Source organism: Myotis myotis, unplaced genomic scaffold, assembly GCF_014108235.1.
Source record: "Myotis myotis isolate mMyoMyo1 unplaced genomic scaffold, mMyoMyo1.p scaffold_m19_p_2, whole genome shotgun sequence".
NCBI lineage: Eukaryota > Metazoa > Chordata > Mammalia > Chiroptera > Vespertilionidae > Myotis > Myotis myotis.
In genome coordinates, this window is record NW_023416324.1 from 24,975,685 (window position 1) to 25,002,298 (window position 26,614).

Genomic DNA, 26,614 nt, shown 5'->3' on the forward strand with positions numbered 1-26,614 from the left:
GATTTATGCTGTCTTCCAGATGATTGTGATGCAGGTAAGGTTTGAAAACCACTACCTTAGAACCTAAAAGATGCTCAGCTGTTTCAGTGATGGTAATGTGATGGTAATGGTGTGATATTTTGGTTCCTAGGATCTGTTTGCAGAAATTGAGAGAAATCAGACAAAACTGGACCAGTGTCAAAAATTTTCCCAGCAGTACTCCACGGTTGTAAAGGTAACTCTGCCATGTCCCAAAAGGAACATAAGTGACCTTCAGCTTAGGAAGCCCTGCATTGTCACTAGGTTTTCCACTGCAGCTCTTCTGCTGCAGGCTGGCCCATCCTTCAGTTAGTGCAGCTGTGCATTTCTCATGGCCCACGTTGGAGGATGCTCATGAGGCACCAGATGTCGGCTACGACTGAAGACTATCCATTTAGGTGACTCATAGGCCTCTTAAACTTAATATGTCAAAAATAGAATATTTGGGTTTTCTCTCATCTTGCTTATCTCAGGATATAGTATCACTATTTTCCTATTTGCTGAGGCAAAAAAACCCCAAAGTGATCCTTAACAGTTCTTTTTGCCTTAAACTTTCTTTATGTTCAGTCTTTGAACGAACTGGCTCCATCTTCCAGTGTCTTGGACCTGACTGCCTCTCATTGCCCATCCCTCACCATTTCCCTGGCTCACATCTAAGTGAGGCATCTTCCTTAGACCACGGCACTGCCTCCAAGCTGAAAGCTTGCTACTGCTTCTTCCCCACAGGCTGTTTTCCCACACAGTAGCAGAATCACCTTTTAGAACATACTTCATGTCACAGAATTTCAGACACCACCTATTATATGCACTGTCAGAAGAAACTCTGCCACTTATGCAAATGCCATTGATTGTAAAACATATTCTACTAGTAATTCTGGAGCTACAAAAATGGAGGGAAATTTGTACCTTACAATAGATGAAGCATCGTCAATTGGATCATATCATTCTCCTGCTCAAAACTTTCCAAAGGCTTTATCTCACACTCATAATAAAATTTTAAACTCTTATGTAGTTTATGAGGCCATATCTGATCTGCCCCCCCCCATTTCTCTGATAACATCTTTACATGAAAATGACCTGCGGTTATTATATATGTATTTGTTTATTTTGTGTCTTCTCACTAGAATGTAAGTTCCAGGGGAGGGGCAAAGTTTCCTCTGGCTTGTTTTCCACTGTGTGTGTAGCACTCAGAACAATGGCGGGCACATGGTAGATGCGCAACCAATAGTTTTTGAATGAATGCATTTTTTTAGTTAATAGCAGAAGACTTAGTGTCACAAAGATCTGCGTCCACATCCTAGCTGCGCCATTTTCAGGCTTTAGAACACTTAGCCTCTCTGATTACCTGTTGCAATATGTACACAGTGGGAACAGTAACAACCCCACCAAGTGACTGTAAATATTAAATGGGATAACGTATGCATAGGACCATGCTGCAAACCTAAAATACATTCAGTAAATGGTAGCACGTGCTTATATTATTATTGCTATTTTATTATTACTACTACTATTGTTTTTCTTTAGGTCGCTTAAGGAATTCATTTCATGTTTTCCTCCTGCCTTCTGTTTTCTAAGTAGACAACAGAAAGCAGGATATTCTAGGCAAAAGGAACTGCATAATCAAAGGCACAGAGGAATGAACATTCAATGATTATATGAGGAGATAGGGAATATTCTGGTTTGGCTAGGAGGAGGCTGGGCCCAGCCTTAGACCTTAGAAAGGCCTTGTTCAGTTCTTTGGCTTTATTTTCTATTCTTGCTACTCAAAATGTGGCCTTTGAACCAGGAGCAACTTGTTAGAAATGCAGAATCTTCAACCTTCCGAATCAGAATCTGCATTTTAACAAGATTCCCAGATGATTTGTATGCATGTTGATATTTGAGAAATTTTCACTCTTGAAAACTTTTAAGCAGAGGAACAAAGCGGCCATCTTTGTTTTAGAAAAGTTACTCTGGTGGAGAGTAACTAAGAAGCTCTTGTACTTGTCTTGTGAGAGATGAAGAGGCCTGACTAGGGCATCACTCTCAGGATTACAGGGGACGTGGCAAGAGCATGGCCGTATGAGTAGAGCGCTGGTTTAGGGATTCTAATCTTGACTCTGTTGCTCACCCTCTAGTTAATTAGGGAAATTCACTTCTTGTCTCTGGGCTTCAGTTGCCCATGCATGAAAAGGATGGTCAGCAAACAAACTGCAAACTCAGAGGTCAGCAGCTGTAACCCACAGGCTAAAGCGAGCTGTGCACCTATTTTCATATGTCCCATAAGAGGTGGCTTTAAAAAAAAAGGGGGGCAAATAATACTTGTGACACATGAAATTTACAGGAACTTCATTCAGCTGTCAGTGTCCATAGGTAAAGTTTTATTCTAATACAGCCATAGTCTATCATTTACATATTATCTATGGCTGCTTTCATTTACGGTGGCAGATTTGAGTAGCTGTGACAGAGATAGCATGGCCCAATAGTGTCCATCTGGCCCTTTACAGGAAAACTTTCTAACCTGCAGTTTAAAAGATCACCAAAATGCCTTCAGGTAATGAAATATGTGATTTCTGTTACATGGTGTGTGTGAGCTATAAAGCCCGATGTAAACAGTGGAATTTCTTCCTCCTCAGGACTACGAACTGCAACTAATGACATACAAGGCCTTTGTGGAATCACAGCAGAAATCCCCTGGCAAGCGCCGTCGCATGCTTTCCTCTTCAGATGCCATCACGCAAGAGGTGAAAGGGTGGGGAAAGGACACGTACCACTGTCTTCCCTTAAGGGGATTCCTTGTCTGGGCCTTGCAGTTTGCTTTACAGCTCACCTTTCTGCTGAGCATGTGACTTCATGAAAACTTCCTCTTATTTTCAACTATTTAAATTTATATTTCTGGTGAGTAATTCATCTAAATTGTTTTTTTTTTAACCATAGTTCATGGACTTAAGGACTCGCTATACAGCATTGGTGACCTTAACAACTCAGCACGTAAAATATATCAGTGATGCGCTCCAGCGGCTGGAAGAGGAGGAGGTAAGGACAGTTGGGTCCTAAATCATCTTGAAAATGGAATTTAAAACCCTGTGCCTCAGCCCTAGCCTGTTTGGCTCAGGACCGAGCATTGGCCTGCGCACTGAAAGGTCCTGGGTTTGATTCTGGTCAAGGGCACATGCCCGGATTACAGGCTTGATCCCCCAGCAGGGGGCATGCAGGAGACAGTGAATCAGTGATGCTCTCTTATCATTGATGTTTCACTCTCTCTCCCTCTCCCTTCCTCTCTGAAATAAAAATATATATATTTAAAGACAACAAAAACCCCCAAAACCTGTGCCTCATCTGTCAAAATGTAAAGTGCACACACAGCCAATTTTCTTAATTCATAGTAGTTGTGTTCTATGAGGTTGCTGAAAACACTGCATTAGTGAATACTGTACTCTTTGCAGCTGGAGAAATATATTGTTAGGTTCCTACAAGCCTCTGCTTACAACATTTTTGTCCACAGAAAATGCATAAACTTGTGTTATGTGTGTTTTTCTTTAAAAACACCTGACTTTAATATATTTTGTTGATTCACTGACATTGAACTCATGGCCAAAAGCACTATAACTCACTCCTGAACAAGACTTATATAACACACATTATCTCCATAATGCACATGACAGCCTTCCTGTGCTTAGGAACGCAAGACATGAGCACCTCAGCACTGCATTTGGATCCATTTTAAACAGCGAAACCACTATCAGAAAACACAAAAATAAGAAAACCCTGGCACTCAACAGACACTTGTTTACAGTATAAAAGCTGGATCAAGGCGACAGAGTGTCACCTTATTCTACCCTGACTGGGAACATTGGGCACCTGAAATATTTTGCAGCCACTCTGAGCATGTCTGGGAATGACTGTGAAAATGCACAAATATTGATTTGGGGGTTATAAATAAATTTTAGAGAGTAGATAAATATGGAATCTATGAATAATTATGAGGATTGACTATATTATGTCCAACATCCCCACTTCTAAGTACCTTTAGTATGGAAATATTATAAGTATGAAGGAATGATGTGAATAAAAGTCATAAATAAAGCATGATTTGGTAAAGGGAAATATTGGAAACATCCAGATTCTATACATGAAATGCTACGAAGCTGTTAAAAATAATGAAATAGGTTTACATGCAGTGACAAGGGAAGATAATTAAAATATATTATTTGGGGGAAAAACAGGTTAGAATACTATGTATAATTATGGTTTTATAATTTAAAAAAATCTATGTCTTTGTAAAATAAACTTCCACATATCCAACTACTCTTTTAAAAAGAAATGCTTTTGGAAACATTAACCCATAGCAATTTTTGCCTATGTAAATTAGCAAAATACGTCCTTTATGTCAGTATCTACCTCACTTAATCTCTGTAGACTTTAATTTCTTTACCTGTAATTATAAGAATTATGAAAATAAGTAAGCTGCTATATGTGAAGGGCTTTTTAAAATCACTAATTATTGAATATCCATCACATATAAAACAATGTGCTTTTTAAGAAAGGTGCTAACCTGGATATAATGAACTTATATCCCATAGTTAGGCACCTGTGAGCAGTGCTCTAGGCTCGGTAAATTACATTTAATTGGGGATTATTTTAACTGCTTACTGATTTAGGTAACTCTCATGTCTCTATTTTAGGAAATCTGAACTTAGGCCAGTCTAATAAGATGAACCAACATACTGATTTTCTATTTCCTGTTCTAGAAAGTGGTAGAAGAGGAAAAACAGGAACACATGGAGAAGGTGAAAGAACTTTTGGGCTGGGTGTCTACCCTAGCAAGGAATACACAAAGCAAAGCTACCTCATCCCAGACCAAAGAATTGACAGACATTGAAAAAGCTATTTTAGAACAGCAGGTAAGTAGGAGGTCTATCTTATTCTTCCTGGATACAATAATATATGATAATGCATTAGGTGTATAATACAAGTCACATATGGGCCACCCAGCAGGGATTGTTATCTCAGTAAATGTTAACTTATGAAGTTATCTTATTTATATTTCTACCTTTTTTACTTCAAATAATCTTTGATGCTTTAATTTTTTTAGATTCTGAAGCTTTTTTCTTTATTTCTACTAAATAGGTTCTGGCAGAGGAGCTGACAACCAAGAGAGAACAAGTCTCTGAGGCCATTAAAACTTCACAGATCTTCTTGGCCAAGCATGGTCATAAGTAGGTATTAGATGAGAGATTATGGCACACCGAGGAGACCAGATCTACCTGGCTAAACCTTAGGGTCATGATGAGAATTCAGACTGGAGAATTCAGAGCAGCAAAATTCAGATGATGAAGAGCTTTGTAGTTCATGCTGAGGAATTTGCATTTTACCTTGTTGGCTCTGTGGAGGGATCATAAACATGATTGGATTTTGTTGGAAAAGGTTTCTAGAACAGTTTGATAGAGAATGTGTTGATCTCAGGCAAGAGTAGAGGCCTGAGCGACCAGTTAAGAGGTTGTTCTGATAATATAGGCAAGATATGATGAGGGATGTAAAGCAGACAGAGATTCTAAAGAGATTAAGAATGATGAATTTATAATACAGAGTTTGGTGACAAACAAAAATGATCAGATATAACTCTCTGGTTTCTGGCTTAAGCCATTGGGTGTATGGTGATGCCACTCACCAAGAGAGCTATCACAGGAGAAGTTATGGATTGAGGGAGAAGAGGGCAGCTTTAGTTTCAGATGTTAGGAACGTGAAGACCCCACAGGACATCTGAATGGAAGTGCCTAGTATGTATTAGGAAGCACCTAACACATTAAGTTATCCAATGGGCAACTGCATATGTAAATTTAGAATGAATAAGAGAAGTCTAAAGTGATGGAGATTTGAGTCATCAGCATAAGAAACCATAAGAGTGGATTAGCTTACAAGGGCTCAGGGGCATCTCAATGCTTCTCGCCCTGTAAAGGAAGCCTTAGAGAAGTAAAAGGAAAATGATGAGTTATACCTCAGAACCCAAGAGAGAACAGAATTCTAAAAAGAAGGGAGTGGTGAGAAGTCAAGAAAGGTCAAGACTGAGACCTATCTATTCAATTTGGCAAGTTGGAAGTTTTTGGTGACTCTGGTGAAAAGTTGGGGGATAATGTAAGATTTTAGTGTAGTGGAGAGCACTTGAAGTGAGGAAGGTAGTGATAATGAAATTAGACACTCTTTTTTTAAAATATATTTTTGTTTTGGAGAGGAAGGGAGAGGGAAAGAGAGATTGAAACATCAATGATGAGAGAGAATCATTGATCAGCTGCCTCCTGCATGCTCCCTACTGGGGATTGAGCCCACAACCTGGGCATGTACCCTTGACTGGAGTCGAGCCCGGGACCCTTCAGTCCACAGGCTGAGCCAAACCAGCTGGGCCTGAAATTAGACACTCTTTAAAGAAGCTTGGCCATAGGAAAGGGAAGAAATAATAAAGTAGAAATAATTAGAGTAGAATATAATCAATAAAGAGTTTTGTTTTCTTAAGAGATCAGTGGGACTTAACTGTGTTTATGGACTATGTCTCAAGGACGTAGTGGGGGAAAGATTGAAGTTCTAGGAAAGAGGTGCCAGAGGATGTGAGAGAGGATAAGATTCATCACTGGGTGGAAAGTACATCTTAGACAGAGGTTGAGACAGCTTTTCTTCTGAAATCTGAGAAAAAGGAGATTAAGAAAGGTGTGAATAAAAAATTTAAAAATTAAATAAAAAGGGAGCATTTGAGATCTTTCTCTCCCTGACGTATGTTCACCAGTTGGGCTCAAATAAACTCATAAAAATTCTAAAAAAAGGGAAGAAAGATGTGAATATAGGTTAATATGCCAGGAGTGAAGCCAGAAAGTGAGAGAATTAGTGCCCAGTGGTCTGTATGTTGTCTTTGAAATAGGTAGAGAGCCCAGCCAATGTGGCTCAGTAGTTGAGTGTCGACCTATGAACCAGGAAGTCATGGTTCAATTCCCAGTCAGAGCACATGCCCAGGTTGTGGGCTTAATCCGCGGTGCTGGTTGTGCAGGAGGCAGCCGCCAATCAATGATTCTCGTTCATCACTGATGTTTCTATCTCTTTCTCTTCCTCTCTGAAATCAATAAAAACAAGTTTTTGTTTTCAAACCTCACCAGAGGATATTTTTCCATCGATTTTTAAAGAGATTGGAAGAGAGAGGGAAAGACAGATAGAAATATTGATGTGAGAGAAATGCATGGATAGGTTGCCTCCTGCACACGTCCTGACCAGGGCCCGGACCAGGTAGGAATCTGCAACCAAAGTATGGGCCCTTGACTGGAATCGAACCTGGGACCCTTTAATCTGCAGGCCAAAGCTCTATAACTGAGCCAAACTGGCTAGGGCTAAAAAAATTTTTTTAAAAAAAGAAATAGGTAGAGAGGTTGTTTGCCGAAAGTTAGAGTAGTGTTGAGGGGAAAGAAGGAAGGATTAACTCAGACTGCACTGAAGTCCAGTGGAGGTCAGAGCCCAGTAGGATCTCTGGCTGCGGTATTTCTCTCTCACTGGTTATACTTAGCAGCCCGCACATGGGAGCAGAGTTTGATTGATCTGGGGCTGGAGTTTTATCAGATTAATGAGCGTGTAAGGAACTGATGGAGATGATGACTGTGGGGTCTGGAAAAGAGGAGAAACTAAATATAATAGGATTGATTAAGAGAAAATGGAACATCAAGGAAGACTTGGGAAATCTCAGTAAGTTGGTGGATAGTTGTAATATAAATCACAGGGTTCATTCTCAAAAACATAATGTAGAATGAGAAAGGGGACTTGCAAAATTTACCCGATTCAAATAGTGATTGCCTCTGGGGAGGAAGGGAAAGTAATGGGGTTGGTGACACATACACATTGGACTTTATATCTGTAATATTTTATTTCTAAGAAAAGGATCTAAAGCAAACCTGGTAACATTTGGTAAAGCTGGATAGTTGGGTAATGAGTAAATGAGAATTTGTTTAAAATATTTCAATTTTAAAAGCAGTATAGGAGTAAAGAAAGAAAACTGGAAAGGTAGGGGTATAATTAGGAGCCATAATCAGATAGTAGATTCTTAAAGTTTAAAATTTCAGAAGTGGAAGAATTTTAGATAACAGCAGGGTCCAAATTTGCCCTTTATGGATGGGGCTGAAGGGGAGTGGAGGCCATTGGGATTGAGAAAATTGCAGGACTACAAGCTTAGGGTGTTATAGACAATTGGTGGCATGATCATTGACATCATCAAGAATCATGACTTGATTTGAGATAAACAGGAAAACTATGAGTTAGAAGCCAAAGTGTTCAATGAGTATGGAGCTCTGACCAGATGATCCACAGTTAGCAGTGACCAAGAACAATACCATCCAAGGTGGAGAAGTGATGATTGTGAAGCCATAGACATGAGTTGGAGGAAGGCTTTTCTCTAAAAGAGCTTTAATGCTTCATCTTCCAGACTCTCAGAAAAAGAGAAGGAACAGATATCTGAGCAATTGAATGCCCTGAATAAGACTTACCATGACCTGTGTGATGGTTCAGCAAACCAGCTTCACCAGCTTCAGAGCCAGTTGGCTCAGCAGACAGAACAAAAGGTACTTTCAATTTTACTCTCCAAATGTTGGGAGGGTACCTTTTGAATGGTATGAAAGTATCCTTGCTGATTGAAAGTCATGATCACTAGCTTTCCATGACCAATGTGACTTAATTTTTTTAACCTCACCATAGCAGCCATTTGTCTTGTGTTTCTTACCTGGGGTTCCATGATGTGTTGGTCAGTCAAAACTCTGGAAGGCATTTATGGCTAACTCTTTAGATGTGGTTCACCATTTTTGTTGTCTTCCATTTTGCAGTCAAGGAGAACATAACTTTTATGTCACAGAGCAATAAGATTATTCCTTTGTGGCATTGTTACTCAAAAGTCATTAGCTAAGAGTTCTGAATTTTGGGGGAAAAAGATCATGAACCTCTTTCCCTCATACTTTTTTTCATATGTACTAAATGAATAAGAAATGTTTATCTTCAAAGCAAATTGGTGGATTAGCTGCACTGACTGAGACGCTGGTTCCCCTTACCCATGGTCATCCCATCATGTGACATCTTTACCAGTTCCCACTCATGTTCATTTCCTGGACCATATGGAAGTTGTTAAGTTCTTGCTGGTTGTCCTAAGTTCTTCCTGGATACTTGTGTATATGTAAACTTACCATATTATATACATGTGTCTCTGGGATATATATGTGTGTTTGCCTGCTTATTTCCTATGTTGTGAAGCAATGGCCAACTTACGTGGGGCAGGCCAAAATTAAAAATCATGTGGTAACCAAATTTAGTCTAGATGATGCTCAAAATGATATTCAGATAAATATTCTTTGACTCTGGTCCTTGGATATGAAATTTGTGCAGCAGGAGCTAGAGTTGTAAAGACCATAAGACAGAACCAGCTATGATTTATTTGAGAATAGATTTTCAAAAAGAAGTGCTGGTTTAGCATTCTCTGTGTAAGGTAGCCCACTTCTAATGGCTTGTTGCTTCACCATATAAGGGTGTATGTGAAAAGTTTTAACAATTGCTTGCTGAGAACATCCAGTTCTCATTTTGAAAGGTTAAAAAAAAGGAGAAAATAAAGAGACAAGCTGCTGAGCACCACTACATTGAGCATGATGTGTCCCTGTTACCGTTTGTGTGTTTCATGTGAAGTATTGTTCTGATTAACTGACATCCTTGCTTACAAGTTTCACTAACCCTTTGGAGTTTAAGCACAAATGCACAAAGGGAAAAGAGGACGACCTGTTTGGGGTTCTTTTTTGCAAAAAAAACAAACAAAAGTCGCATGCTGGATGCTAACACCAAGCTTACACTGTGTGTGCGATACGGCTGAGCTGCTCCGTAAGGCTCTCTCTCTTATCTGCCCAAGGCGTGCCCTGCAACTCTGGTAAGTAGAAGCCTTTTATGTTTTCTCTTCTTCTTTCCCTCTTCTGCTTGTTTAGGTCAGGATGCCCATGTTTGGTGGGACTGAAATGGATTTCTCAGGATATTTCCCAGCTCAGTGCTTCCTGCCTGTCCTCCACTTATGAGGGAGTTGGAAGGAACAACTCCCTCATAAGAAAAGAGTAGTCTTTTCTCTTAGGCTAGACTCCAAGCATTTCTTCAGTATTAGCTTTCTGAGACTCCGTGAATCTCACAGAAGAAATTAGAAGTTCACAAAAGAACATTTTCCTTTGTCATATTTTCTGCTTCTGAATAGTTTTACATGGATTTTCTCAAAGAAGTTTTTTCATATATCTCAAGAGTCATATGGCTGTGTGATTTCTCTTTTGCTCTCTATAGAACAGATACCTAATAGATTTGCATAGCATACATTTACCTTATACAAGTTAACTCTATATTCTGGGTCAGAAAACAAAGGCTGTATATTGATTAATATATTTTAAATAGTATGGAGAATTTGTCAGTTATTTCATTATTTGAACAAATATAGTGATATGGAGAAATGAACCAAATTGGTTTCCTCATTGCTATCCATTCAGTATCTCTTATAGTGTGCAATTAAACAAGCTTGAAATCCTCAGTGAATGTTTTTAAAATCTGGGGGAAATAGGTTAGTGAGTTTAAGGGTTTTCTTACTATTTATCAATGTTTATTTATTCATGAAATGTTTATTGGACTGCTGGTACTGTTTCTAGACACTGAATGGGCAAAGTACCTGTTCCTCTGGTGCTGCTTCTCATGGAGACAGCAATGAAATGCGTTATTTAGGCGTCAGGGAAGTGGTTGGCAATTGTTTCAACAAGATCCTCTATGGATAAGTTAAAGAGTTAAATAAGGATCAGAAATTAATACTGACCAAAGAAGGACAGATAAAACTATCCATAGAAAATGAAGATAATGAACATGAACAAGAAGAACTAGAAAATTGGAGAATAGTAAAAGGGATGAAGTATTGTAAGTGGTAAAACACTTGAGTAATTTAATTTTTGAATACCATCATCTATAATAATAAAATCATAATATGCTAATTAGACTGGACAGCTGAATGACCTTCTGGACAAAGCTGGGGCTGCGAGGGCTGAGCCCCTTGCACGAATTTTGTGCATCAGGCCTCTAGTTTCATGATAAAAGGCTTCAAAATAAGAATTCTTAAGGAGCTGCTTTTAGGCTTTTTTTTTGCAAGGGTAAATTAGACAATATGTAAGAATTACCTTATTCACTCACCTCAGAACCTGACTCCTTTGGAAGATGTAACTCTACTATACTTAACCTTCATACTCTTCTGGATTCAACTGGGAAGGAAGTATAATACCCCAAGATTCAGAGTCAGACTTTGATTTGATTCTAGAACTCACTAGTTTTGTGACTTTGAACACATTACTTAACTTCTCTGTGCCTCATTTTCTTATCTCTAAACTAAAGGTTAAAATAATTGTTTTCTTAGGATTGTTGTGAGACTTAAATATTAGTATTCAGTAAATATATTAAGTGCCCACCAATTGGTAGTTGTAATCGTGGTGGTTACTACCCATTCTAGCCTGGACTAGAAGAAAAGTTACTAGTGGTTCCAACAGCAAAGGTCCCAAGTCTGTTCTTTCCTTGACTTGCTAATTTCAATACCTAAAGCTAATTTAACTCAGCCATTGCTTTGGCAAGTGCTAGCATTAACCACCAAGAGTATGACTGCCCCAGTTGCTAAGCAGCTGCTTGAATAAAATACACAGGATCCTTTATTGAGATATACAACTGTTGTGTGGATATTGGGATGCTTAAATCTCTCTTCTAGTCCTGTGGACTGGTCCTGCTGAACTCATCAGCAGGAAAATACTACTTCAAGAAGCTTCTACAACACTGAGAAGTTGTTATATGGGGTTGAATTCTCATTTTTGGGAACTGGTATGTGTCTTAAGAACCTTTGTGGTGAGTTAGTCCTAGAAATAGCTGTCCTGTCACTTTCACTGCTTGCTACTTTGTAGAGCTTGTCACTCAGATATGCTTAATGCTGTCATCCCTCAAGTAATCTATGAACTTCTTCTGCCCATGTAAAACATTCTGCAGTTTAGACAAATTCTTTTTTAGCATTAACTCTGTCAGGCTTCAGAGTATTTCCTACACTTTGGGGCCCTTCCCAGGCTGGATATTTCTTGTGGTCAGAATTTGATATACAGGGTGAGGCAAAAGTAGGTTTACAGTTCATGTGGAAAATACTACAGTAAGTGATAATACAAGGATAAATTGTTTCGCATACTCAGAACTATACACCTACTTTTGCCCTACCCTGTAGTATCATTCTTTGAATAGCTCCTTTCAACACTTGTGCTTCTCTAATTTAGTTTTCTTTTTCATTTTTTTTCTTTCAGGGTTGCAGAGCAGTTGCTGGGGTGATTGACCTAGGCACGGTGGAGATATTTCCCATCTTCAGAGCCATGCAAAAGGGCCTCATTGACCAGGACACAGGCCTGGTGCTCCTGGAATCCCAGGTTATCATGTCTGGCCTCATTGCCCCTGAGACCAGTGAAAAGCTCTCTCTGGAGGAGGGCCTGGCCAGAAACCTCATTAATCACCAGATGTACCAGCAGCTCCAGGAGCTACAGGATACGCTGTCCTTAATAAGCAGGTTTAGTGAGAGCAAAGGCCCTCTTTCTGTAGTGGAAGCAATTGAGAAGAAAATTATCAGTGAGAGAGTTGGACTGAAAATCTTAGAAGCTCACCTGGCAACCGGAGGCTTCAGTCTCCCCCCTAATGAGGACTTTATTAACCTAGAGGAGGCTTTTCATCAAGGCCTCATTTCTGAATGGCTTCACTCAGAGTTAGAGTCTCACCTGAGATCATCCAAGAATTTGATAGACCCCAACACAGCTGAGAAAGTCGGCTTGCTGGATTTGATTCAGAGATGTATTGTCCACCAAGAATCAGGGTTGAAATTGCTGCCTGTCAAGCAATTGGCAGGAGGAATGGTGAGCTTGAAATCAGGCCGGAAGGTTAGCATTTTCCGTGCAGTTCAGGAAGGCCTAATAGATAGGCAGGTCACTGTCCGGCTGCTAGAAGCTCAGCTTTTTGCTGGTGGCATAGTAGACCCAAGAACAGGACACAGACTTACAGTGGAAGAGGCTGTAAGACATAATTTGATTGACCAAGATATGGCCTGTGCTATTCTCATAAGGCAGCTTCAGACAGGAGGTATCATAGACACTGTCACGGGGCATAGGCTATCGATAGATGAAGCAGTGAGCAGTGATCTAGTAGCTGCTAAGATTGCCCTTGTGATTCTGGAGTCCCTTTGGTCATTCATGGGGTTGCTATGGCCTGAATCTGGAGAGATCCTCCCAATGACAGATGCCCTGGAACAAGGTATTGTGTCTAGTGAGCTAGCTCATAAAATCCTTAGTGAACGACAGCATATTAAAGCTCTATTTCTACCAGCAACCACAGAGATTTGGTCCTGGAATAAGGCAATAGAAAATGGTATATTGGACAAAGATCTTGCCAATAACTTAAAATCAATTTGCATACCTGATGTGATGCCCCACATGCAATTAGCAGATTCTTCAGAACAAAGCAAATTGAACATTAATCCTGGAGCATCAGGTCTGTCGAGCAGCAAGGGCCAAACTGAGGGCATGGCAAGCCACAGCGATACGCTGTTGTTCCAGCTGATGACTCACAGCTACATTAATGTGCGGAATGGACAGAGGGTGCTCCTGCTAGACAATGAGCTGATAGAAACACTAATAGCAAACGGTGAATATCAAGCAAATCCTCTAGAAGTGTTTGGAATTGGACATCAGAAACCAGAAACTTCCAGGGAATTAGAAGAATCAGTGAATGTGGAAACAACAGAAACTTTCTGTGATAGGCTGACTGTGCGGTCACGTGAATTCCACTCTTCTCAGAACAAAGAATATCCCAATCAAGCAAATTGCATGGAAGCAGAAGGCAAAGAGACCATTATAGTAACAGAAGGTTCCCCTACAGAGAACCCTGAAAAAGACCTATTTGTAGGAGAACAAAAAGTGAGAAATCCAAACATTGATACTTTGAAGGTCAGAGGTCAAGTTAAATCAGAGTTTAAATGGCAGTTAGTAGGTACCAAAAAGAAAGATCTAACAGAAGTGTCTACCAGAGAAAATATCAGCAGAGGATTTCTCCTTGTAGTACCCCCTGAGGAAACAGAAGATGTGACCACGGTGGTAGAAAAAGATCCTGTTTCTAATGAAACACCGAATGAAGAATGGCAGACTCTCAGAAATGCTTCCTTTATATGTCAGAAAGAACAAGCAAACCCACTTGAAACTGAACATATTCCGGGTAAAACTAGAAGACCTCTCATAAAATCCCAGAGCAAGAAGTCACAATTTCAGGTAGAGAAAACTCTAGATTTAGACTCAGAACTCAAGTCTGAAAATGACATGAATGTTCATTCTCTGGACAAAGGAAGTAAGGATGACCATAAACAAAGTCCAGAAGAACAAAACATGATAGGTGGTAGTATGATGATGTTAGAAAAAACAGATGAGGCAGATCATGGTCGTGAAACCTCCTTGTCATGCAGTCCTCCTTCAGAATTGCTTGAAGAAGCTACCTTACACAGATTATCTACACAATTACTCGATGGTGGTATCTTTCATGAACAAACAGGTCAACAGCTGTTACTGAATGAAGCCATAGCCAGCGGTATCGTGCCCAGTCACACTGCTGTGAAACTCATGGGAAAGCTGAACATGTTTCGGGGTTTCTTTGACTCTCAGACTTGCGAATCTTTGACGACTGAAGAAGTCATTGGTGAAGGTCTGATGGACGAGAAACTGCTGCATAATGTCCTCATGGCAGACAAAGCTATTAGTGGTGTCTTAGACCCACGTACCCACACACTCTGCTCCGTGAAGGAAGCAGTTGCAGTTGGACTACTTGACACACAGACAGCCACCAGAATTTTAGAGGGGCAGGTGGTGACGGGTGGAATCATTGACCTGAAACGAGGCAAAAAGGTTTCGGTGACTTTGGCCTTAAATCTTGGCTTGGTGGACAGTGCTGACCAGACTGAGCTTATAAATCTGGAAAAAGCTTCCAAAGGCAAAGATACTGAAAAAACAGTTAGGGAGAGATTAATTAGCTTACAAATGGAAACAACTGGAATTATGGCCCCTGATAGCAAGGCCCCTCTAACAGTTATGCAGTCCATTGACAGAGGATTTCTGGAGAGAGAGGAGGCCATTCAGTTGTTGACTAAACAGGTGGTAGATGGAGGTATCATTCACCATATATCTGGGATGAGACTTTCTGTTGATAATGCCTTTAAACATGGCATCATTGATGAAGATTTAGCCAAGCAACTCAAAAAAGTTGAGAACATAAGTCTCCATCAGTTTTTTCATCCTGAAACAAAGGAAACTATTTCCCTCCCTGAAGCTATAAAATTAGATCTTGTTAACCCAGACTTGAAAGGAGAAATCCAAGAAATTCAGGCATTGACTGAAAGCTTTGTGGATCTGATTTCTGGCCGGGGATTGACCTTGGCAGAAGCTGAAAAAGAAGGATTATTAACTAATAAAGCAATATTGTCTTCAGGATTGATGCATAGGATTGTAGATCCTGAGAATCACAGAATTGTTCCCTATTCGGAATTGGTAAAGAAATGTAAGATTGATATTGAATCTGGACAGAGATATCTAGAAGTAATTCCTTTCTCAGACATTAAAGATGGAGTGAGTGACAAAGTTCTTACATTGTCTCAAGCAACTCAGCTGGGAAAAGTAGACTTTGCATCAACACTGAAAGTTCTAGAAGCTCAGGCAAATAATGGAGGAATCATAGATACTGCTACAGGACAAGGACTGACATTGGCATCAGTTTTGAAACAGAAATTGGTGGATGAAAACATGGTCAGAACTATTGCATCTCATCAGGTACTAAATGGAGGAATCATTGACATATTTAATGATCAAAGAGTGACTTTAAAGGAAGCTATTGAGAAAGGATTTATTAGCCCTGAACTGGCAACTTTGATCCAAATAGATACTTTAGAGTCCAGTGATCAGGGGTCTCAGATTGAAAAGCAAGATGGAATTGAAGTATGTGAATTGAAGAAGGAATTTCTAAGGAAGGAAATGTTAATTGCTTCTAATCAGACTGCAGAAATGAGTTGTGATAAAGAAGAAAATGGAAAATTGTTTCAAATTGGAAGTCAGTCTGCACAAGAAAAGGTTAAAAGGAGACTTTCTGGTGAGGAGCAGGCAACAAAGGGCAGGGAAATTTCATTAAAAGAATTCGAGTGTAAGGATCAAGATAAGAAGAGAGCTTCATCAGATGCTAAAGAGTCTGTCAGTATAATAATTCCTAGTGATTGTAAAGGCAAATCATTGGGCCGAGGTTCAGTGACATGCCCTCACTCAGAAGTTTGTGATTCTAAACTCAAAGAGGTGACTAGTACCAACATAGAAAAAAATACAAATGAAGAGCAGGAAAAAATAGTGTCACAAATAGAAATTCTTTCTCATATGAAACAGTCTGCAGCAGACTTAGATAATAAAAACATAAGGGAAAACCAAAGAGAAATTATTTCAGAAGCACAAGAATCAAATTGTGAAACTTTAGGCAAATTTCTGAGTGAGCAGGTTATTCAGAAAGCAACAAATACTAGGGAGAAAAGGAAGAGAGAGAAGAAGGTGATAGTTATAGGAGACAGTGTCAAAACGTGCAGACCAACAGTTCTTTCAGAAGTAAAGTTGAACCAAGAAACTGCCATTAGAAGTGACCATGACTCTAGTATAAAGAGTCAACCAGTGGAAATTGCCATAATTGAAAGAGGGAAAGAAGCTGATAGAGAGATGCGATTTTCTATTCTATGTAAAGCTGAGGACCCTTCTTCCCCAATGATACCCAAAGGAGTTTCCGTAAGAAATCAAGATGCTTCAACATTTTTCAACTCTAATCAAGTCAATGAAAGAGAAGTCAAAAATTTAAGCCTCTGCTTAACTGTAAAACCAGAAGAAAATTTATCACAAGAAATTACAAGAGGGGCTCAGAGTGAAGCATTCTCTTCTGTGACCCCAAGACCATTGCACTACCAGGAATCAGTTGGAAAAGCCCAAGTTGCTGACACATCCCAAATTTCCAAAACAGACAAGTCTTTTCAAGGAACCACCAGACAGGAGACCAACTATCGTGAAGATTCCTGTATTACTTCTAAGACTAAGGAAACCAAAGATCTGATCTTGTCATCTAATGAACATGAAGAAAAATCATACCAAGAAGTACCTTTTGACTCAACAAAAGCTCTTAAATTAGAAGAAATTGTAGATTCTATAGTAGACCCAAAAGAAGTCAGAAAGGACTTTCATCATCAGGATAGCAAAAGTGATAGTGAACTTTATGGGATTCTTGAATCTAAAATGGTAGCAACTAAGGAAATAACTGGAGAGAAATTTCTAGAAATGTCAAACCCTATAGTTACAGGTGCAGAAGCAGGGTCCTTTGAAGGTATAGTGACTCAGGGAGTTCCCAGGGTCTTCGTGTCTCTTCTTCCAGAGGAATTGTCCAAAGATGTATCTCAAAAAAAGAGTACCGAGCAACAGGGTGCCACCATGAGTCCTGCTATTGCAGAGACCAGTGAGGAAAAGACAGTGCCCCTCATATACCCTACAATGAAGGTGGATGAGGAGACACCACCAGAAAAGCTCAGAGAAAGTCCTGGAAGTGAACAAACTCCCTCCCTGACCGCACCGAGGGGAAAGGGAAATGAAGGTGTAAGCACGGAGCCCTCCAGAGCAACTAAAGTAAGTCTCCCAGTGTTGCATTTTGTGTGTGTGTGTGTGTGTGTGTGTGTGTGTGTGTGTGTGTGTATTTTTTAAAGATATAACTGGTTTAATGATAAAATTTTTGACTGGATACTGAGTTTACATATGAATAATTATATGCATGCATATATTTCAGGACATTAGATAATTCTATAAAGTATAACTTAGTTTGGGGAGTATTTGAGATCTTGCTTTCCAGAAATTGTCATCAGTTTGGCTCAAACTCTTATAAAAATTCAAAAAACAGTATAACTTAATTTACCATTATTTGTTTTTAACACAGTTGTTGGAAACTTAGGCAATGGCTCAGATGTTTTCCTGAAATTTGCAAGGGTTTTAATGTAGAAACTAACATTGAAGCTAATTTGAAATACTGGGGTGATGCTGTCTAAAGTTAGAATAAGTTTTGGAAACTTTGCTAAAAGGATGCTTACAGATTGATAATTATGAGCTTCTGCTCCTGGAGGAAGTTAATAAAATCACTTTTTTCTCTATTGATTTGAGAAGACATAGACAAAATAGCCTGTTATTTCATCCCACCCTAAGTGTAATAAAAATTTCTATTTATCAATAAGATCCAGCCTGCTTTCAAAAGCAGGAGAATGTCAGGCCTGAGTGAGTTTTCTTTTTGGCTTCACAGAATATATTTAACCGGCGACTCTGTCTAGAGCATGATGAGAAGCTGGTCTCCTATCTGTCTCTATTACGAGACATTGAAATGAGGACCAAACAGATTCAACCTGTGGAGCGTAGCCTGGCAGAGCTACAGGATCTGCGATGTCAGGCCAAGGTAAGTTCCCAGAGACTTCCTTTCTCCAGGCCCACCAATTTGGAGGAAGTAGAGAAGAAAAAACATGTTCAACACACCATGATTTAAAGAACAAAAAATAGATTGGAAAGGTGTAACTGGAGACCTCTGACTGGGAAATACTGGTTCACAGAAACTACAACAGAAGAGACTACAGAAGAGACTCAAGGGAGGAGTAGTCTGCAGTGTTAACTACAGTAGGGAGACCAAGTATAGTGAGGGCAAAAGGGGGATTAGCACCTGAAAGTCACTAGTAAACTTGATAGGAGTGGTTTCAGCGGAGTGGTTTGGTGGGCTTTAAACTAGGTTGCAGTGAGAATAGATGGGAGATTGGAAGGTGGGGACAATTAATGTACATCGTTCTTTCCAGAAGCTTGGAAGCGCAGGCAAGGAAGGAGGTAGGACACTGGCTGGAGGAGATGGACTGAAAGAGGAATCTTTTGAGTAGATTTCCGGGGCTGAGGAGAAAGAAGAAAAGGAGAACTTGAAGTTAGAGGAGAGAGGAAGTGATCACTGATGGAGTGAGGTTCCTGAGGACATAGACTTAGGCAGCCTTGAGAGGAAGGAAGAGTAGCTTTCACCAAACCTGGCGGTTAAGAGTCGTCACAGGATTGGAGACACAATGAGGGCGGAGATTGTAGAGGTTTACCAGATCTCTCAATATCCAAGTATGACCTTGGGTAGTGGCTGAAGGGGAAGTAAGGAGGATGCCCAGAAGAGCTATCTAGCTTTCCATACCTTAACAGGATTTCGGGCTTCTCTACTGAAGATTAGAATACTGTAGACTAGCTGAGTAGGAAGGCTGGCTTGGGTTATTTTTATGCTCTTTGGTTCTGCCCCCTTGGAATTTAGAGGGGGAGTTGTCCTTTTTGATTGACTTATTTTACATAATATTAATAAGACATAATGACATTCTCAGAGAGGCAGCAAGCTATAGTGGACCCAGCATTGACTTGAGTCAGAATACCTGAATCCAAGTCCTGGCTCTATTGCTTACTGTCTGGCTCACCTCAGACACAATTTTACATTTAAGTGCTGAGGCATCTCTTCTGTAAATCCAGAATTATAATATCTACACACCTACCTCAAGAATTAGTGATTGTGAGAACCAAAGAAACTGTTGACTGTATATCAAAACACCTTAGAAGCCCTGAAGCCTTTATAGGCATGAGGTGAGAGAAAAATGTCTTCACAGCTGATCCGATATAGCAAGATTTCTAGTCTTGATTTTGAAGGGAACTTTATTGTATCCCCTCAGGTGTTAGACAAGGAGCTAAAGGATCTGTCCACCTTGGTGAGTCAGGAATTGGAGTGTGTGAGTCAGATTATCATCAGCCAGCCTCAAGAAGTCCCTGCTCAACTGCTGAAGGCTCTGGAGAAGGATGCCAAGAATCTTCAAAAGTCCCTCCACTCCGTGAGTGACAGCTGGAGTTCCAGACTACTCCAGCTGCAGAATGCTGTGGAAGTAAAAAAGGTAGTTTCTTGTTTTATTCACCAAGTCCGGGCAGGTTTGGAGACTTTTATCATCTAATTTGCCATTTATTTGTTTAGACTAGAGTGTTAAATCAGCACAAACAGCTACAAGGCAAACTTCAGAATCTGCAAACCTGGGTTGGCAATACCATTCTCATTCTGAATAGCAAGGAATGTAGCAGTGAAACAGATGCTGACAGCCTGAATCAGTGTCTCCACCAATGTGAGGTAAAATTTGCACCCATTCTCAAGCTTTTGTCTTTTGAGTTGTCAATTTTCCTGCCACAGAAACCAGTACTTACCTTTCTTGGAAAATTTAATTTTTCATTTCAGAGATAATAAAGTCTGTTATGTTTCGTTTTTTATGTTATTATACCTCTGGCACTTCAGTCATTATGATTATTTTTCCTTTCAGCTATTCTCTGAGAGAGTCTGCAGAATGGCCTATTATTATCAATGGCCTCTTTTTTTTTTTTTAATATATTTTATTGATTTTTTATAGAGAGGAAGGGAGAGAGACAGAGTTGGAAACATCGATGAGAGAGAAACATCGATCAGCTGCCTCCTGCACATCTCCCACTGGGGATGTGCCCGCAACCCAGGTACATGCCCTTGACCGGAATTGAACCCGGGACCCTTCAGTCCGCAGGCCAACGCTCTATCCACTGAGCCAAACCCGTTTCGGCCAATGGCCTCTTTATAACTGAGCATCTAATGTCTGTTCCTGTTTCTGTTTTGCCCAAGATCTAATCCTATGCACACACATCAATTTCAGGCGAATTTTTGGTCAATGATCTAGATTGTGGCTTGGCAAACTTTCTGTAAAGGACCAGATAGTAAATATTTTAGGTCTTGTAGGTCATACTCAAAATGGCCCATTTCTCTGGCATCCACTCAGCCCTGCCATTGAAACATGAAAGCAGCCAGAGACAGTACATAAATGAATGGTCGTGGATGTGTTATAATAAAACTATTTACAAAAATAGTTGACAGGCACATTTGGCCAGCACTATAGATTGCCAACTCCTGATCTAGAGAGATGCTTTTCTTGTTAAGCCCCAAATTAATTGGTGCTTTTCATAAGTCAGTGAGAGAAAGATACAGGCTCTGAGATACATATGAGCCAGAGAATTTTCTCCTGAACATTGTTCCTTTGGGGAGGGGCGCAGGAGCGATAGTTATACTTAAGATACTATTAGATATTATTCACACAGGTTTTTCCATCCTTTGCTTAAACTCTTTAAAGTCAGAGCAGAACCAGAGATGTCCCCTCCTTCTGTTCCACCCTCTCCCTTTTCCCTAGACTTAAGAGAAGCAGACAAAGGTTTGTCCATGGTCAGGCTCCTCGTATACAACTTCATTCCTGTTTATCTTGTAAGAACTGACCTGCCTTCTTCTTTTATACCCTTTTATCCAAGATATCATTGGGGGAATGAGTAGCAGACTCTGGTTCACTGCAGGGTATTATAAGAAGCAAGGGTGAGAAAAATCTCTGTGACTTAGTATAAGATATAAAAACGTAGCATCTCATGCATGCATTGGTTCCTCCCCCCATTGTAAGTTATATGAATTGTTTCATGGGAAGAAAGCCACAGTCTAAGCCTTGTTTTCGTAGTGATAGTTTCCCAGTCCATGTGTTCACAGTTGAAGGAAGCATGGTCTAATGATAAATAGCCAAGAAGCCCTCCCAGCCTGCCTTGCAGGGTTGATGGCTGCTCTCAGTTTCAAAGTGATAGAGATAGAGATATATTTTTTTTAATATATATTTTATTGATTTTTTACAGAGAGGAAGGGAGAGAGATAGAGTTAGAAACATCGATGAGAGAGAAACATCGATCAGCTGCCTCCTGCACATCTCCCACTGGGGATGTGCCCGCAACCCAGGTACATGCCCTTGACCGGAATCGAACCTGGGACCCTTCAGTCCGCAAGCCGACGCTCTATCCACTGAGCCAAACTGGTTTTGGCGAGATAGAGATATCTTAATTATTTTTATTGCCATTGAAATATCCAGTGTAACAGCTGATGGCTACTACATTTTTGTGGGAAAATTGCATGCTTTTAATGGTCTGAAAATAGATAATTATAGTGTTTAGGCACTTATTACTGCTTTAAGGGAGCACTGTAACTATTATATAAGAAAGACTGTAATCCTTCACAGTTGTAAAATGTATAAGCAACATTATTTACTGTAAAAACCATGTTTTAATGAACCACAAATAAATTGGATATTTTCTCACTTCTGACCTACCAATAACTGCTGGACAAATACAAATAAATTAGGCAGATATAGCCCAGACCAGAAATTGATGTTGTACTTTTCAAACTTTAAAAAAAAATCAGAGATCTGAGATCAGTTCTGATGTAGTTCTGTTAACGTAAACACATGAAAGCTTGCTGCATTTGGATGCCAGTACATATTAAAGGAAGCTGAATGATAACTCGTGAGGAGTGTGGAGAGACCAGAAGTGCGGGAGGGAGACTTCCAGTGCTTATTTGGCTCTAGGGATGATCAGTGTCAGTTACAACAATACAGAAAATTAGCCTCTCATTGATTATGTTGGTTTTTTATTAAAACCAACAGTTTCTGCTTCAGTAGAGAATTCGAAATTTTATTTCTTTTTCCCCCCTTTTTCTACTTACCTTAGGATTTGAAACAGCCCATGGCTGAAAGGAAATCTCAGCTGGATGCTCTTGCGTTCGATGTCCAGTTCTTTCTCTCCGAGCATGCCCAGGACTTGTCCCCCCAGCAGAACCGGCAGATGCTGAGGCTTCTGAATGAACTGCAGGGGTCTTTCCAGGACCTTGTGGCGCACACTGCAGCTCAGATGAATGCCTTGCAGGGTCATCGTCAACAAGTGGAGCAGGCAGCCCTGGTCAAGGTCAGGCTGAACCAGCAGCTGGGCCCAATTTGTCTTTTGGGATGTCCTGTGTTTGGGTTTTCTGGCCAGAATACATCTACCATGATTCCAGGAGCCTGCGTTTACCAATTTTGAAATTTCATGTCATTCAGGCCAGTTTACAGCAGGCTGTTTTTCTTGCCATGTTTTGGTTTTATGTATGCGTGTGAGAGAATACATGTGTTTACATGTGTATGCATGTGCAAATATTTTCTTTTTTATAAGACTCTCCCCACACTGTGTCTCATTGTCTCTGACTTTCCAATGAAAATCACATCCCAGCCCTCTTTTCTCCCTTAGCCTTCTTTTGAAGGCTGTTAAAAACATTTAGATACTCTGACCCTTGAGAAGAAGTGTTAAAGTCAGTTTTATTCTGGGCTTTTCAAATGATTAACACTCAGATTCCTTGACAACCTTCCAGCAGCTGACAAGGAAATTTTTATCAGAATCATATTAATTTTTTAGGCTCTCTAAAGCAGCAGCCGCCAACCTTTCAGACCTCGCAGACCACCAGTGGTCCACGGACCACCCATTGGTGACTGCTGCTCTAAAGTATCATTATTTTCCAGCACCTTTCTTCACACTGTCGTGCCCGGTGCTTATTTTGGAAAACCATGTGTAGAAGCAGCGGTGATACATTTTTGGGAAAAAACTAACCACCCTACCACTTTTCGTTGTGACCCTTTCTTGCAAAAGTTAACATTATTGTATTAATGGTAACAACCTTAGAATGCCACGAATGATGCTTATACCATTTCTGCTCTTTGAATAATAAATTGGAATTCAGCAAGATGATATTAGAATTGTCATTATCACCACCAGCAAATCCATCTCAGGATCTGCTTTATTAAATATTGTATAAAGTAGAATAGAGCTTTTGAGTCAGGCTTAAAGGAAGTTAGGTTAGTCAATTTTATATGCCCCCCATTACTGCTTAGTTGTTTCAACTCTATTAAAATCTAAATAAAATACTAATGAAATAGTTTAGGTTACTTTTCAAATCTGAAAATTTGCACTGTCCTCACTTAGAAATGTATATCGCCTATGGACAGTTACTGAAATAGCGTTGGTCTGAGCCATCTTAAGTAAGACACAGCCCAGATCCAGGGTAGGCCTCTGAGCTGCAATCGGTGCTACAACTGCATGTGAACATTCTCTGAGCACATAATTAATTCCACAATGTTTATTAACCTTGTAATTGTCGGAAATGTTCTGCTTCTCTATATTTGCCCTGAATGCATGTGTATGTCTGTGTGTTAACTTGTTTGCTTTGCTTTTTTCAGATTCAGTCTGCACCCATCCTAACCCATGAAGATCCCGTTTTACAACTGAAGAGCTCTTAGGAGTTCTCTTGCAGAGCCCTTCCATTTGTCCTAAAGAGGGGAGAGAGGGCCAGTTTTGGCACCTGTTTGTAAGTGCAGGTGACTAAAATGCCATCAGAAGGTAGAAACTGGTGGAAAATGGTTTCAGAAGGATGGTCAGGAGGACACATCATGCTCAATTGCTCAGTCAGGTGCTTCCGTGTCAGGCAACTGAGATGAGATCTGGGATCAGGCACAGAAACATATTCCCCCCCTCCCCTTGGGCCTGGCTTTTCTCTTTGATATCAGTGTAGACAACTGAACGACAGCCAGTTGCTAATGTTGGGCACTTTCTTTCTCAAAATAGACAAGCCCCTCATTCCGATTTAAAGGGTGTCTACATTTGTGAGACGTTGAATTTATAAGTCTGCTAAATTATTAAGAAGCTCAATTAGATTATAAATTGTCCAGTTTCTTGATTTAGTTTCCTTCTAGTACATCCTTATAATTTTCCATATTTTGACTAATAGGAATTGATCAGAACCACTGGTTCTGGTAGAGGAATTGGTCAGAACCACTATTTATTATCATCTCTGGCTTTTAAGCATTTGGGCTCTTTGTTCCATTTCTAAGGATAATAACAGCAGTCTGGCAAAGGAGCTCCCAAACCAAAACCTGGAAGCATTCTCACCTGAAATTACCCCTCATTATAATCCAGACCACAGACCCAGATCAACAGATGAGGGGAGCTTTTTAAATATGATTCTGTGCTTTTTCCTGTTCTAGTCTCTCACCAACTTTTCCATCTTAAGCTGTAACCTTGTTTTATATTTCAGGGAGTTACCTTGTTTTTGTAAAACGAGGATTATTAATTGTCTTTTGGCCCCTTTGCATTTTAATTAGACCTTGCAGAAACAACAAAATACTTGTCATGAGAAACTGGAGGATCTTTGCCGCTGGATAGGACAGGCGGAAAGAGCATTGGTAGGCCACCAAGGTAGAGCCTCCCAGCAGGATCTTTCTGCTTTGCAGAAGAACCAAAGTGACTTGAAGGTCAGTATAAGTTAATTCATTTATTTGCATTTTGTCAACAAATATTTATAAAGGCTTGCTTATGTGCCAGGCACGTGCTTAGTGTTAGCAATATAATGGTAAATAACCCTGCTCGCATGATGCTTACAGTCTAGTGAAAGAGATGGATATTATAGATAATCACAAAAATGTACAAATAATTACTAACTATTATACATATAAAGGAAAAGTTACATGAGAACATATAACAGAGACTCAATCTAGTCCAGAATGTCAGAAAACATTACCTTGAAGAAATGTCCCTTAACCTGAGAAATGAACGATGTGTAGGGGTTAAGGAATGCAGGGGTGGGAGATGGAAGAGAATATGCAGGCTGAGGCTTATGTGTCTGTCTTCAGGTGGGAATGGGATCAAGCACCACATATTCCAGAACTGAAAGAAAGCTAGGTCAGTTGGGCTAAAAAGAACAAAAGGAAGATTAGGAATGATGAGGCTGGAGACTAGGCAGTACCCACACCTTGCTGGTTCTTACAGGCTACAGTGAGGATAAGGAGAGTAGGAAGGGCTCAGCTAGAATACTACTGTCAACTCTTCTTTATAGGAGAATGATCTCTTTGAGGATAACTCATTACAAAATAAAAATCTCTGCTATTCACCATGTTTATGGGTCTCCTTTTTTGTCTTCACTAAATGTTTTCTCAGAAATTTAAATTTAAATTTTGCTTAAAAAATTAAATATTAGCGACATACATCTGTTGCAGATAAGTCAATGCCAGTCATTCCACCTTCGTCCTATTAGGTCTTAGGCAACTAAAGTTGAAGGCTCTGCCATTCCTGTTTTCATGTGTTAGGATTTACAGGACGACATTCAGAATCGTGCCGCCTCATTTGCCAGTGTTGTCAAAGACATTGAAGGGTTCCTGGAAGAGAACCAGACCAAGCTGAGCCCCCAGGAGTTGACAACTCTTCGGGAAAAACTTCATCAGGCGAAGGAGCAGTATGAGGCTCTTCAGGCACGGACGCGGGTGGCCCAGAAGGAGCTAGAGGAAGTAGTGACATCAGCCTTACAGCAGGAGACTGAAAAGGTAACCAGACTGCTGTGACACTTGGTATTTTTCAAAAAAGAAAATATTAGCACCTACACAAATGAAAGGTGATGAGGAGGAACTGCCTTACACAGAGCAAGAGTCATGAAAAGGGGCTGTTCCAGGAACAGGTCTGTGAGCTAGTACTTTATTTTCATTAATATTCTGAAAAACTTTAAGTCAGGAATAATTGGTAGGAAGTTTATATTACAAAAAAAATAAAAAATCTGGCATTCT

At 40.0% G+C, this 26,614-nt stretch overlaps 1 protein-coding gene across 1 annotated transcript in view; it reads left to right on the forward strand.

Annotated features, from left to right (window-relative positions):
* Positions 1-26,614, forward strand: part of MACF1 (microtubule actin crosslinking factor 1) — a 280,203-nt gene that overhangs the window by 143,311 nt on the left and 110,278 nt on the right. Inside the window, 8 exon segments of the mRNA XM_036348376.1 lie at positions 131-214; positions 2,634-2,741; positions 2,935-3,033; positions 4,749-4,901; positions 5,128-5,216; positions 8,450-8,585; positions 25,163-25,312; positions 26,144-26,377. Coding sequence (XP_036204269.1) covers positions 131-214; positions 2,634-2,741; positions 2,935-3,033; positions 4,749-4,901; positions 5,128-5,216; positions 8,450-8,585; positions 25,163-25,312; positions 26,144-26,377 — 1,053 coding nt within the window.